Source organism: Emydura macquarii, unplaced genomic scaffold, assembly GCF_026122565.2.
Source record: "Emydura macquarii macquarii isolate MOO-44397 ecotype Brisbane River unplaced genomic scaffold, CSIRO-AGI_Emac_v2 contig_2636, whole genome shotgun sequence".
NCBI lineage: Eukaryota > Metazoa > Chordata > Testudines > Chelidae > Emydura > Emydura macquarii.
Window position 1 is genome coordinate 37195022 of NW_027132773.1, and position 14583 is coordinate 37209604.

The window sequence follows — 14583 nt, forward strand, 5'->3', positions numbered from 1 at the left end:
AAAAAAAAGGAGGGGAGCCAGTACTAATTGAAATCCAAATTTTGTGCATTAGTAGATGGCTGTCAACTGGAAATGCAGAAATGACACGTTGTAGTCATGAGAGTGTTTTGCCTGAGTGCGTGTTTATTGCACACATTAACACAGTATACACAAAACATGAGTGAAAAATGAATGTCTCATGTTGTCTGTGTAGACTCCATCTATCCTAGGCAGGTTCAGCCATTGTCCCGACATTAGTGCAGCACCAACCACGGGTGCTAGACTCAAAGTGGGGAAGTTTGCTGGGAAAAACCTGAGCGGAGACAGGGAAGGCCGTGGGGACTCGAACCCTTTCCCCTGTACACGTTGAGCGGTGTGTCCCTCGAGCACCTTTCCGAGCCCTTAGGCTTACACCAGGTGCTCAGAGGGAAGGGCAGTGCTGCTTTTGGTACTTTACTGAAGAAAAGATCCTGCTCCTTGTCTCGTAACGTCTCGCAGCCGAGTCTCCTGAGACGTCCCTTCTCCCCTGTGCGTGTCTCCTCCAGTCCTCACCCCGCGGTGGGTGATTTCCTTCCACGCTTGCCCTTTACAGACACAACCCTCCGCTCAGCAGCGCCAGGGGACTGCACAGGCCCCCCGCAGCCCGCGGTTCACCCACACACAGCCCCTAGCGCCTGCCTGCTGCTCCGAACGGAACCCAGCTGGCAGCCGCCCGCGCGTGGACGCTGCGTCCTCCCTGCCCCGGGAACTGCACGTGGCCCATTCACGCCGGCCTTGTCCGGCTGCGCCTGCTGCCTCGCGCGCGCCCCCCTTTACCCCCTCTGGCTCTGGCAGAGTGCGGGCAGAGGCTTCGCCATGGCCAGTGCGCAGGCTCGGCTGCCCCGGGCATGCGTGGTGCGAGGCGGGGAGCCCGATCTGATAGGGAGCAGGGGCTGACACTACCCCTGTGTGGGCGGCGGAACGTCCCGAGGATGACGTGCGGCGTTCTCGAATCCCGTGGCTGGCTCGCTCGCTCGCTCGCTGCTGGTGCCGAAGGAAACGGGAAAAGCAACAAGAAGGCAGGAGCCGGAGCGGCGCCATGGCGGCCCTGGAGCGGCCCGTGCCCAGTCCCGAGGCGTTCCTGGGCCAGCCCTGGGCCGCCTGGGTCCGGGAGGCCGCCCCCTCGCACGCGCACTGCGCCGCCCCCCCGCACAGTAAGGGCACCACCAGACACAGAGCCCTGCCCGGGCTCCCCATGCTGCTCCCACTGCATACACACACGGAGGAGGGAGACGGGGCTCGCCGCCCGGGGTAGTGGGGGCAGCGGAGAGGCCCGATGCTCTGCTGTGCCCCGCTGCACTAGGAGTTGCCTTCTCCCCACACGCCCACTGCACAGACCCCCGTCCCCATGCGTGTGGGGAGGTGCTGGGTACACGTTGTCTGCTGCTGCCGCCGGCTCAGTACTGGGGACCTGTGCTGCTGGGCCAGCTGCTTGGGGAGAGGAGAGCCGGTCGGGGTAGGGGGTAGGAGGAAGATGCTCTTGCCCGGGGGGGGGGAGGCAGCTGGAGGAACAGGAGGATGCTGTTGCGTGGGAGGCAGGAGGATGCTGTTGCATGGGGGACAGTGGTGGAAGAGAAGGTGCGATTGCATGGGAGGGGGGAAGGAGGATGCTGTAGCATGGGGAGGCTGGCACTGGGACTCCATGGCAGGTGCCGTGACTGTGATAGTTGTGTTTTTGCTGTTGCATATATAAACACTGTTAACTCCGTCCCCTCCCCAATAAACATACTTACCTGGACTCTCTCTGACTTTGCTTCTCTTCTGCAGGTGTAGATGTAGAAGAGACTGGAAAAGAGGGTGGAAAAAGCAGGGAGGTGATGAGGCTTAATAAAGAAGGTAAGTGAAAACCATTGACACACCTCCACCTGTCTGCCTCTTAGTGGTTGTGAGTGAGTGTGGTATGGTCTTAACAAGATATCATAGCATCATGTGAATTGTTCTGCTGGGTAACCATGAAGATTGCTTATCAGGCTTGAGTACACACAAGTGACTGCCACTATGTGTCAACTTCTTTTAAAGTATAAATATAACTGGGGTGTATATGTAAGTGTTATGTGTTAAAGGATAAAAGACAATTTTAAATCAAAGAATCATGCAACATTCCATATTGGATTTCTTTCTAAGAGTTACTACACTCCCTTCATTTCTGTATGGAAATACACACGTCTACACCTGGTACCAACTTCAAGCTGCTTAATTCTAAAAGTCATTAGCAACTGCAACTGAAAAGAACAGTATACACGGTTTTTTGCTCTTGCTGAAAAGATTGGTTTGTGGTAATATTTAAATCAGTTCATATTAGTTCAAGTTGTATTTTGGTTTCAGATTGTCACGTGGTGAGTGTGGTTGCAGACAAATCAAATCCAATGAGTCGGTTGAGAAATGCTGGGCATAAGATGGCAGTTTGAAGTATCACGTTTCTTGATGCTTTGAATGTGAGCAGGCAAATAAATCCCAATGTACTGGCATTTCCCAGTATGCCAAGAGGCCTGTAAGTTGGTAAAAGAAACAACTTTAGTATGGCTGCAAGCACTCAGATTCACTGATTGTTTGTGACAGGATGTGCTAAATTAACACTTGACTAGGTATAATGAAATCAGTGAGCTAGTATTGGCAGATTCTGAGGGTGATGCTATCCTGAAGAAATTCTTTTTGTTTGTTATGGTGTGAATAAGATTTTACAAACTCATAGCCTTACCACCACCAAAAATACCCAATTGGTGTGAAATTGGTTACTAGGAAGCAGTCCCACAGTAGTGAAACTTTTACATAACATACTAACATTGAGAGAGATCACATTGTTACAATACTTGAGTATCCCTTACTAATAAGGTGTATCTTAAGAGTACATACATTATAGAATGATGTTAACTAGATTTTTACTATATTGATGTTAACATGAATTCAGTGACAATGGCAATGTTGTTGGCAACTTAAATGAAAACTGAAGAAAATGTTTCTTTTCCAGACAAGCCTTATAACTTATTCTGTTTTTAAAATCAGGTGGTCATTAATTTAAATCTACATATTTTTCCATACTTTAGAAATCTGTTCCTGCTTCCAGTAGCAACTTGCAGGACAATTTTAAAGGACTTTTAATCCACTTGAATAAATTAGTATGAATTGAAATATTTTTACCTTACTCATTTAATCAGTCTGTTAATGTAATTGTTATACCATACCTATCACTGTGTATGAGTACCCTTTGTAAATCATGAATGAACCTTTATTCCTCTTGTTTAAAGGTGGGAAAAATCTGAAGAGCTAGAGTCAGACATACAGAACTCATTGCCCATGTATTTGCAACAATTACTTGTAGATGTATTCTGATCTCATATATGCAATACGTATTGCATGGTATGCCAGTGTTTTTGTTATAGCCAGGGCTTGTGGACCTGGAAGGTCTTCAGTTCAAATCCAACATGCTTTTCTTTGTGATCTCATATAATTCAGTTGACTTCCTTATATCACAGACTGCCAAGATATAAAACTAGGTTATAAATAAGACTTCACACAAATCTGAGACTTTATTAATGTTTATTGAATGATTGCAAATTATTTTTAAATATTGAAAAAATTCAGAAATCCTAGTTTATCAAATTTGCTTTTTGTAGTATATGGCTTTTGACATAATGATAAATACCAAATGTACATTAAAAAAAATTATATTTTAATTAATTGAAATTGTTGCTAACAGGAGATTGCTTGGCTACCTAGTTTGTGCTCCCTAAAGCAGTGTTTCTCAACCTTTTAAGTAGCAAGTACCCCCTAACTTCTGAAAATTTTAATAAGTACCCCAACACTTAATTTTCCACTCTGAGAAATACAATCTTTTTCACCTTTACCACTGGACGACTGTATTTCTCGTAAAGCAGGAGAGTTAACTGAGTTCTGCAATGCTGTGTGGCTGTGGCAGATCACAAACTCCCCTGCTGTTTCTCCTCTTCTTCCTCCTCCCCTTCCTCCATATAGGAGCAAAGGTCAACGCCAGCAAATCACTATGGCTTATGGCGGTGTCACCTGGTGTTCTCCTCACACAGGCGGGAACTTGTGAGGTATGAGCAGGCACTAGCGGCCTATCAGGGTGGACAGCAGTGCTCCCCATGGCCGTCCCTAGGTGGGTGCGGGCCTCGAGCAAATCACACTATGTGGGCCTCTCTTAACATTTTTATACTGGTAAAATCTGGGGCTGTCATAGTTGTCAATTTCACTGCTCAGCTAGAGCAGTGAAATTGACAAATAAGCCTGTGGGTAGAGCCTGGCCCCAGGACTGGGCAAGCCGCTGGGCTCTCCATCTGGGCACTGGGCTTTGAGACGGGGAGGAGGACTGCCACCTGCCTGCCAGCCTGGGAGGTGGGTGACTTCCACCTGCTCTGAGCTGGGGCAGAGGAGGCTTCTGAGCAGCCTGGGACCCAGGGATGTGGGCAGGTGGCAGGCAGCTGCTGCCCATCTTCAAGCCAGGGTGCGGGAGGCTGTCTCTTGTCTCAGAGCCGGGGCACGGGTGGCAGCCACCCAGCTGTGAGCCCAGCTCGCAGGGTGCAGGAGGCTGCTGGTGGGCTCTCACCTGGGAGCTGGGACCGGGTGGGACGCGGGCGGCTGCTGCCCGGCATCCCAAAAAGCTGGCAGCTACCACCCAGCTTCCCAGGACTGGGGCAGCTGCCGTTTACCTCCCAGCTGGGAGCTAGGACAGGGTGGGAAGCGGGAGGCTGCCGCCTGGCTTCCTCAGAAGTCGGTGGCTGCCACCCACCTCCCTTCACTGGGTTTTTTGCCGCGTACCCCCTGTCTGTGTCTTGCGTATCCCCAGGGGTACGCATACCACAGATTGAGAAACTGTGCCCTAAAGCACTCGTCAGACATGGACTGAGTTCCTGTTATCAATGAGCAGAAATAAAACCATATAAAAACCAGTAGGGCTTGTATTCCCATTTGTGCACATGTGCTAGATGAGGAAAGAATATTTGAAGGGGTCCATAATCCATGATCAGTCATTTGTTGGTGGTATGATAATGCACCGGTAAAGACTGCTACCTCACTCATGATCCAGTTTATGTACCCCTTTCAATGGAAAGCACAAAATAGTTCCGTCCAGTTCAGTGGGACTACCTGTATGAATAAGTGCTCATCATTGAGAATAAGAGGCTAACAATCCAGCCCTATTGTATAATTTCTGTAGTGCAAAAGGTGTAATGCAGCCGTTTTTTAAAACAAAAAAGAGAGAGAGAAACCAGAGACTTACAATAGACTGCACTCTGTACTGCCTCTTGTTATCATTATTTGTATAGTGAGAGAATAGTGAGGAAGGGAAAAAATCATGAATATTTGCTCACATTTGCAAATGAACTTGCTTTGGCCATGATCATGCCCCCTGTATGTTTACTTTTTGTGAATGTATTGAGTTTTATTGGTAGGTATGTTTGTGGAAAGTGGATTTCAAAGTTACTTGCTCAGGTATTCATGGAAAATGAAATTTGCATGCATAATTATTTCTGCAAGAAAAGCTTGATTTCTCATCTAATCAGGACGCAGTATCATGTGACTTGTCTAATAAATCACAACTAACCAATGTAGCTCAAATTGTGACTAGAAAAGACTTGGAACACTGTTTGGAATTTATCCTTAGAGTTAACTAACAAATTTGAGGAAATGAAGATTTGCTTGTGGATAGTCTATGAGGAATATGAGCTAAATCACTGGATCACTTATTTGTTGTGAAATATTCACTAAACTGTAATTATTTGACTATGAAATTGATGCTAAAAGATCACCTTATTCATAATAACCTGTAATTGATTTTAAGTACATTGTGTACATCAAATATTTTCACTTTTTCTTATGAGTACACATGTTATATAAACATGTATTTTCTTATGTACATAAATTGAAAGAGCTATGTGTACTTTGCTACACTGTATGTGTATTGAGATCGGTTAAGCTCTGTGGGGCCAAAGACATCCTGATTTAACTTTACTGACAGTACACCAGGGATGAATTTGGTTCATGGTGTTTCAGTGTATATCTGGTGGCTCGCCAAATGGAAGTTTAGATTCAGCGGCGCTCCATAAAAACTATAAGGGTCAAAAGTTAAGCTTGATGTCATAGTCAATTTACACTCTCAGTTCAACAGATTTTAATGTTCCAGTTTGAACTTGATGACTGCTGTGTCTGTCTGACATTGTTTCTTCACTGCCAGTTTCTAACTCATCACTGTACAGTAGGATAGTTGAGCATAAAAATCATTGTAGCAAAACAAGTTATAATGTATGTATCTATGTTAAAGTGTGTGTTTATCTGGATCAGTATCGCACATGCCCAATCTCTGGGCTCAGACTTGGTGGATACATTTGGAGCTGGAGTGTTGAAAGGATATAGAGGGAGAGAGGTATCAAGGGAAGGATTAAATTGGGTGCAGGATAACAAGTATCCAGCATTTTCCTTCATATCCTCCTGCATCTTAATATTCGCCTGCAGGGCACTTCTGCAGAACAGGACCACAGTAGCACTAGAGTAAAATTCATGGACGGTCTAGTCAGTTTTGCTCTAAACATCTGCGCTGTGCATAAAATGAAAGCTATGTTTCTATTGAAAAGAGATTCTATTCTTCTTGGAATCGAAGGAAGAAAAGAGGTTGGGATATAGCAGTGGATAGCTAATGTCAAGGGGATTGTATAATATAAATATGAGTGGAGCAAAATAAAAACCAGCGGAAAGAGGAAAAATAAAGTGCACCTGAAAGTGGAGTAGTGAGAGAAGACAAAACAAACTGGTTTATGTCAGGATGGAGATTGTATTTAAATTTCTTCTGGTACAAATCTCCATGAATGTAACCTACCTTTTTTAAAATGTTTGTTTTTCTCACCCTCCTCCGTCTTTTTTGGAAAAATGTTTAGGAAGAGTTTAGAAATTAAACATACCAAAGAAGAAAACAGAAATCAAGCGTCGTCCATCAGAGGTGGGGCTGCAGTGTACTACGGTTCTCCTTATGTATAACTTTCCTCCATTTGCTCCCTAATCTATATACATTAATAACCACGTTCCAAAGGCAGAGGGCCTCCAGTGGACACAATATTCAACTAGAGCTTGGTATGTAAAAAAGCTGGGAATTGGCTTGAGACAAGATGTGGCTGATGTCAAGAGGAACTGTTCCATATCTGTATGGCATTAGGTGTAGGGATAATCTGTGCCTTCTGTTTCTGATTATTTAAACTCCCATTGTGAGTTCTCCTCAGGATGACGCTGACCGTGGGATTGGATTGTCCATGTTCTGACGTTAAATGCTGGATCATTTGGGTATACAGTCTTTTGGCTTTGTGTTGTTCTCTAGAATTCTGCCCTGACCTAGCATGCAACACTGAGACTCTGCTGGGGATTAACTATTGGCTAAGTCTGGTTCTAGCTGTGTACTATATTATTATTGTTTAATACACCTATTAGGATAGTCCCCTGAGGTTTTATCAGTATTGGGGCCCAATTATGCTAAACATTATACAAAATACATTTGAAGATTTGGACTGTGTCTCGAGAGAGCTTATAATTTAGGTGTGCTATATTTCATCAGCCCAGGCTGAGCGGAAGAGTGGGTGATGATGCTTGCTGACCATAGATGTTCATATCAGGATTTTGGATTCTTTGGACGCACGATCCTAAACTATCGCTCTGTCTAGGAAAAGACTGCTGTTAAAAATTCTTTCAGTATGTGTAAAAATTTGCTGCCTTTAAACTAGAACTTCTTTGTTTTTATTTAGGTTCTCCTTGAATCTTGGAGATTGCTAGTTGAAAGGAATTCAACTACAATGTTGACAATTCCTCTGAATTTACCAGAGATCTTTTTAGACAACATAGGTTCATACTCTTCTTAGCAAGTTACTGAGAGTACATATAAGGCAAGTCCTAGGACAGATCTAAATTTAGAGTCTTCAGGATTGTCTGTGATGCCATGAAAAGATCACCATCTTGGTACAAGTTTGAGATTGGGGGATCTACGCGTGTATCTGGTAACTGTCCTCAATATTTGTGCTTGAAGGTAGCTGGAGATCAAGAAATCAACCTAATGTTTTTCAGGATAGGGATTTTGAGTTTAGTGGGAAGCTATATGTGATTTTCTGTCCACTGAGGGATTGTCACAAAAAGACTTCTCTGACATTCGTTGTACTCATTGCAAATTTGGGATGATAAAAAGGTAGGAAAGGAAACTGGTGTACAGGAGTTTACTAGGGACTCACCTATAGAGAGATCCCCATTGTCAATCCCAGAGAATGGTAAAATGACATGATGCTGATAGAACTGTTTTAGTGCTTTCCAATTGCTTAACTGAGATTACAGATGGGATGCAAGGTTGGAAAAACCTTTAAAGAACCAGCTTTTTTTTCCCACTCCTTTTCCCCTTTCTCAGCCATATGTATAGTGTATGGTTGACAATTTAAGAGTTACTCTATCGTAGGCTGATGTAATGTTTGTTTGAGGCTATGCTTGTAAACCACTGGAGCTATTGCAGAATGGGGCTTCATGGTTCTTTAGGTCCTTTTATTCAACAGAATATAAATTGCCCATACTCTGTAAACTGCCTTGACTATTATTCAGCAATTTTCTTCACTTTTTACTATCAGTATTTAAGTCTTAAATAATACACTTTAAGCTCTGCCTATCTTCTTGTGTCACTTTATAGCAATTCAGTTCACGAGGGTTTAGAACCATATGCTCTTTCTTTATATTGTACTGCTGCTGGTTTTGTCTTTTTGTTTTTCATGAATGTGTGTGTTAGGGGAAAGAAGCAGGGTTTTCTAGATTAGAATAAAAATCGTGTAGCAAGAGCAGGGACTGCAAGGAGAGTTCTGGCTTTTTTCACACTTCTAAGTTTGAATTTGTTCAAGTCACTTAATCTCTCTGTGCTTCAGTTGATCCATCTGTAAAATAGAGATAATCATATTGTGATGGAGGAGCACCGCATAACCCTAAATCAGTGCAAAGGGGTTAACACTAGCTTCCCTTGGCACGGGTGTTCAGGAGAAGGGATATAAGAAGCGCTGCTGAAGAGACAGGACAGTGTACAGGGGAGGGCAAGACTCCCTATCCCAGTTTTGAGGATGGTGTTGATCCCTAATCTGTGGTGGCTTGTGTTTTACTATTTTTGCTTATTACTTTATTTTCATAGAATTTAAAGCCAGATGGGACTATTAGAATGTCTGGTCTGACCTCCTGTATATTACAGGCCATTAAATTTCACCCATGTACACATGTGTTGAGCCCAATAACTTGGGTTAGACTAAAACATTTCAGTTCTGAGGAGACTAAACTATTGTGGGCAACCAGCAGAGACCAGGAGAGACCTAGATGCTACCTGTCATGACCGGGAGGTAGGCGGTCAGACCTAGTAGTCAAAGCGGGAGTCAGGCTGTGTCAGATACCAGGACGTTAGAGTCCCAGACAGGCCAGAGGGCAGTGTTAGGAGGCAGGGAGGGTCGGGTTACCGGGAGATCAGAAGGAGACAAACTTGAGAGCATAATCATGGCTCAGTAACCAGTCAGGCCAGCAGCTGCGATACCAGGAAGTCAAGCCAGAGGAGCAGGAGCGAGGGAACACAACGCACACAGTCCAGAGCAAGGTGGACCCCAGTTGTATGAACAACTTCCTGTTCCTGTGCTGGGTTCAAATAGGGGCTGGACCAATCAGGAACCCCAGCATTCTACCGATCAGCTTCCAGGAATGGGGTCCTCTGTCTGAGTTCAGCTTCTATTCTGACAACAGTTAGCAGAATCCTGGGAGCAGGTTGGAACTTGCTAGCTCCAAAAGCCGTGTGGGCCATAGTTCGAGACCCAGGGTCCCTGACACTGCCAATGCCTGAGGCCCTGCAATGGCAGGAAATTGATTAGGTGGGATATGCCCAGATCTGTACCCCATGCTGCAGAGGAAGGTAGAAAATCCTCAAGATGCCTGCCAGTGTCACCTGGGGGGAATCCCTTTCCAACCCTAAATCTGGCAATTGTTTGGACTCTGAGTATGTGAGCAGGAGACGTGAGCCAATTGACTAAACCGATTATCTATACCAGTGGCTCTCAACCTTTAGTATAACTTTCTGTACCCCTTTCAGGAGTCTGATTTGTCTTGTGTACCCCCAAGTTTTAAAAACTACTTGCTTACAAAATCAGACATAAAAATACAAAAGTGTCACAGCACACTATTACTGAACAATTGCTTACTTTCTCATTTTTACCGTATAATTATAAAATAAATCAATTGGATTATACATATTGTACTTACATTTCAGTGTATAGTATACAGAGCAGTATAAACAAGTCATTGTCTATATGAAATTTTAGTTTATACTGACTTAGCTAATGCTTTTTATGTAGCCTGTTTTAAAATTAGGCAAATATCTAGATGAGTTGATATACCTCCTGGAAGACCTCTGCATACCACCCTTGGTTGAGAACCCAACTGATCTATACCACCGCAATCACCATGCCATCTGGTGTCCCACCTCCAGCTGTGGCCATCCCAGAGTAAGTGGGGGATTGTGCATTGGGAAAAAAATTCTTCTTGGACCCTTGCCAATGAGCAGCTGAAGTCCTGAAACATGATATTTGAGTGTAGTAGTTGTCTTAATGAAGCACTGAAAGTGTTATGTTGAGAACACTGCATTGCTTCCTATTCTCTCCATGGCCAATGAAAAGGGGATTCATAGACCCTATCTAAGACTGGAAGGGACAAATACCAAGACCAGCCGACTTAACACCGTCGCCCAACCTCACTTGCACACAAGCCATAGAATTTTTCCCAGAAGATGCACTAAAGTATGTCTTTTAGAAGATATCTAATCTTGTTTTAAAGACTGCAAGCAACAAGGAGTCCACCACCTCACCGGTAAGCTATTGTGATGTTTAGATGCCCACACTGTTAGGAAATTGCATCTTATTTCAAGGTTGAATTTGTCCAACTTTCTACCATTGGATCTTGTTATGCCTTTGTCAGCAAGGTTGAAAAGCCCTCACTATCAGAATTTGTCCATTTTTAAGTGCCTATACACAGTGATCAAGTCACCTCTCAGCCTTCTCTTTGATAAAATGAATAGTTTGAGCTGCTTATGCCTCAAACTGTAAGGCTTGTCTTTTAGTCCCTGGGTCATTTTTGTGGTTTCCCTTTGAAGTCTTTCCAGTATTTCCACATTCTTTGAGAAGAGTAGAACCCAGAACTGAACACAGTATTCTAGTAGTGATGTTACAAATGCATTGCATGGAGTTAAGATTGTTTCTCTATTTTATTTTAGTGTCCCCCTTTTTATAAATACATACAAGGATCACATTAGCTCTTTTTGCTACAGCATTGCACTGAGAGCTCATGCTGAGGCAGGTTATCCTCAGTGACCTCTAAGTCCTTTGCAGACTCTCTGTTGTCCAAGACTGAGTCTCCCATCTTGTAGGTCTCCCATTATTCTATTTACAGATGTATTACCTTGCATTTGGCTGTATTAAAATACATTTTATTGGATTGTGACCATTTAAATAGGTGATCAAGACGACTCTATAACATAACCTGTTGTAATGGGGAGCACTAACCGGTTAAGTGCCTCCTGGGGTCTGGGTGTGATATTGCAGTCCTTTAGTCACTCCTTGAGCCCCCTGCAGGCTGCCAGCTGACCTTAGTGGATCTTCCATGGGTTGGCCCTCCAGCCAAGTCAAAGTCCAAATGAATCCCTTCCAGGGTAGTAACAAGTCTGATAAATGAACAGTCTCACTGCCCTTGCTATGATCTTCAGCCCTGGTTCTGAGCCTTTTAAATTCATCCGTTTATAAACTGTGTCTCCTCCTTGGGGTTTATGCCACTGTGGCCAGTAGGGGAACTTAGGCCCACCTACTACTACAGATTCCAATCCAGGGACCCTATAAAAAGCATCTTTGCACTGATTGATTTCAGTTCTTTGCTGCTTCTTCCTACATGGCCCCTTTTAACTTCACCTGTTCCTCAGGGTTAAGGTTCTTAGATCCTCTCTCTCCCAAAAAACCCAACTTTAAGAAAATGAAGGCAGAAACAAACTCTGGTTATCCCTAGAGCTCCTTGAAGCACCCTGCCTTGCCCCACCCTTCTGGTCCCATCCAGGAACTGACTTACTAAGGCTCTGCAGCCCCTTTTATCTGAACCTGCTGGGCTCTGATTGGCTGCTTCCATAAGACCTCTCTAGGCAGTCCTGGCGGACCCACCTTTGCTGCTCCTTTTCTGTCACTTTGGTGCTTCCTGGGGTGGGGTGTAGTAGAACTGAAGGGCCTCCTGTAGGGCGTTTCAAAGGCCAAGTACACCCCATCACATGTGTGTTCATTACATAGTACTCCACGAATCTTTGTGTCATCTGCAGACTTTACCAGCAAAGATTCTATATTATCATCTATATTGCTGGTTCTCAACCAGGCCTTTGGGACCCCCACAGGGACCGTGAGCAAGTTTCAGGGGGTTCACCACAATAAACCAGAGAGTAGGGCCGGCGTTAGACTCTCTGGGACCCGGGGCAGAAAGCTGAAGCCCAAGCCCTGCTGCCCGGGGCTGAAGCCAAAGCCCGAGCCATTTAGCTTCATAGGACCTCCGTGGCATGGGGGTCTGGGCAGTTTCTCTGTGTGCTACCCCTTAACACCGGCCCTGGCTTTTAATTTACTTGGATATTCAGATAAACCATTGTTGTGGCACAGGTGAGCTCTGGGCATTTTTAATGGAATGTTGGGGGGCCTCAGAAGGAAAAAGGCTGAGAACCCCAATCTAGATTGTTGAAAACAATATTGAATAGCATTGGAACAAGAATTGTTTTCTGGAGGGTCCCTATAAATGGCGCTGCTCATTGATGTTTCCCCATTGATGCCTACAGTTGCAGATCTGTTGGCCAGTTTTTAATCCATCTACTGTTAACCGTGTCACTTCTATATAATGGAAGTTTTTTAATTAAAATGTCATATGGTACTAAGTCAAATGCCTTCGAGAAATCCAAGCATACTGTATCAACACATTGCTTTTATCACCCAGATCTGTAATCCTGTCAAAAATAAACAGGTTTGGTTGGCAAGACCTACTTTCCACTAAACAGTGTTGGCTGGCACTAGTTATATTTTCAGCATCTAATTTTTTGTTGATGGAGTCCTGAATAACCATCACATTATTTTGCCCATGATCAATGTCAGGCTAATAAGTCTATAGCAGTGGTTCTCAAACTTTTTGTATGGGTGACCCCTTTCACGTATCAAGCCTCTGAGTGTGACCCTCTTGCCTCTGGGGGCACCTGCCCCTGGCCCCCCCACTGACTCCCCACCCCTCTTTGCCCCTGGCCCCCGCAGGCTCCTCCTGGTCCCTGCAACCCCCTCTTGCGCCCAACTGGGGAAACAGCCCTGCATGCACGGAGCAGCTGGTATTGCTGCTTGCTCCCACCTCGAAAGCTGCTGCTCCATGCACCCCTAGGGGGCTGTGAGGGGAGGAGCAACATCAGGGCTCCCTGCATCCAAGTCACTTGCCCCACTTGGGCTGCATAAGGGGAGGGCAGCAGCTCCTGAATCTTGCCTCACAGCACCGCCCAGGTTGGCAGAGTGGCCTGGATGCAGGGAGCCCTGGCATTGTTTCTTGCTCTCCTCCCCCCACCCCCACAGCCTCCTAGCGGGGTGCAGAGGAATGTTTGGAGGGGTGAGCAGTAACTGTGCATCACCGCTCTCTCCTAGCCCCCAGGTTCCTCTGCCAGGAGGAAGCAGGGAGGCTCAGAGTCACGTGCCTGGCCGGGGTCGGGGCTCAGAGCCCCGCGAGCCCCACATAACCACATCGCGACCCCCAGTTTGAGAACCAATGGTCTGTAGCTTCCTTTTATCTGCTCTCGCTGTTAAACAGTCCTTGTTATCTGTTTTGTGTATTTTCTGACCAGTCATCCCGCCAGCCTTTATGGGAGGGATCAGCACACTGTCTAGATTTTCTTACCAAGCTTTGTTTGTATTTAGTTTCTGACAGATGTAGTGCAGTTTTCAGAACTCCCACAGATGTTACTTGTTCACCAGAAAGAAAAACTTCCTGTTTTTGCATCCCTGAACAGATACAATTCCACCAGTCGCATTTTGCACTTTTTATTGTTGTTTCTTTCCTTCCCAAATGCCTGCTGCAGTTCTTGGCTGCTGGTTCCACAAACATTTTTGACAAAATAGTGCTAATGTGAATTCTCAGAGGGATCCTGGCAGGTCAACATTTGTCCCAAAGTTGGATTTTGTAAAAATAAGCTTTTAAAAACCCTTCAAGAAATGTTTATTTTTATTTCTATATAATACCAACAGTGTGCTTGTCATTTTATAAACAAATAAGAGAACTTGGTCCCTGTTCCAAGGAGTTTACAGTATAGTTCAAATACTGACAAAAGCGGTAGGTATATGGTGTGCAGATATGAGTCAGAGGTGGTAAGTATGTAGAAGTAGCCAGTGTTGAAAGGCTTCATGGAAGAAGCTATTTTGAGGAGGAGTTTTGAAGGTGGTAGAGGAGATTGGTGTGTGGGAAGGGGACTATTCCAAGCTTAATGCATGGTTTGGAAGAAGGTTTGAAGATAAGTGGGAAAGATGTAAAGGA

The 14583-nt window shown here is 44.8% G+C and overlaps 1 protein-coding gene across 4 annotated transcripts in view; it reads left to right on the forward strand.

Moving 5' to 3' along the window:
* Positions 1–892: 892 nt before the first annotated feature.
* ATXN7L1 (ataxin 7 like 1) overlaps positions 893–14583 on the forward strand; it is a 208843-nt gene continuing 195152 nt past the window's right edge. For all 4 annotated transcript variants that reach the window (XR_010922883.1, XR_010922884.1, XM_067564467.1 and 1 more), the window contains exons 1-2: positions 893–1172; positions 1786–1854. Coding sequence is in view for 2 of the 4 variants with exons in the window: in XM_067564467.1 (XP_067420568.1) it covers positions 1058–1172; positions 1786–1854 (184 nt within the window). In the remaining 2 variants the exon portion in view is untranslated. The remainder of the gene's footprint in view (positions 1173–1785; positions 1855–14583) is intronic.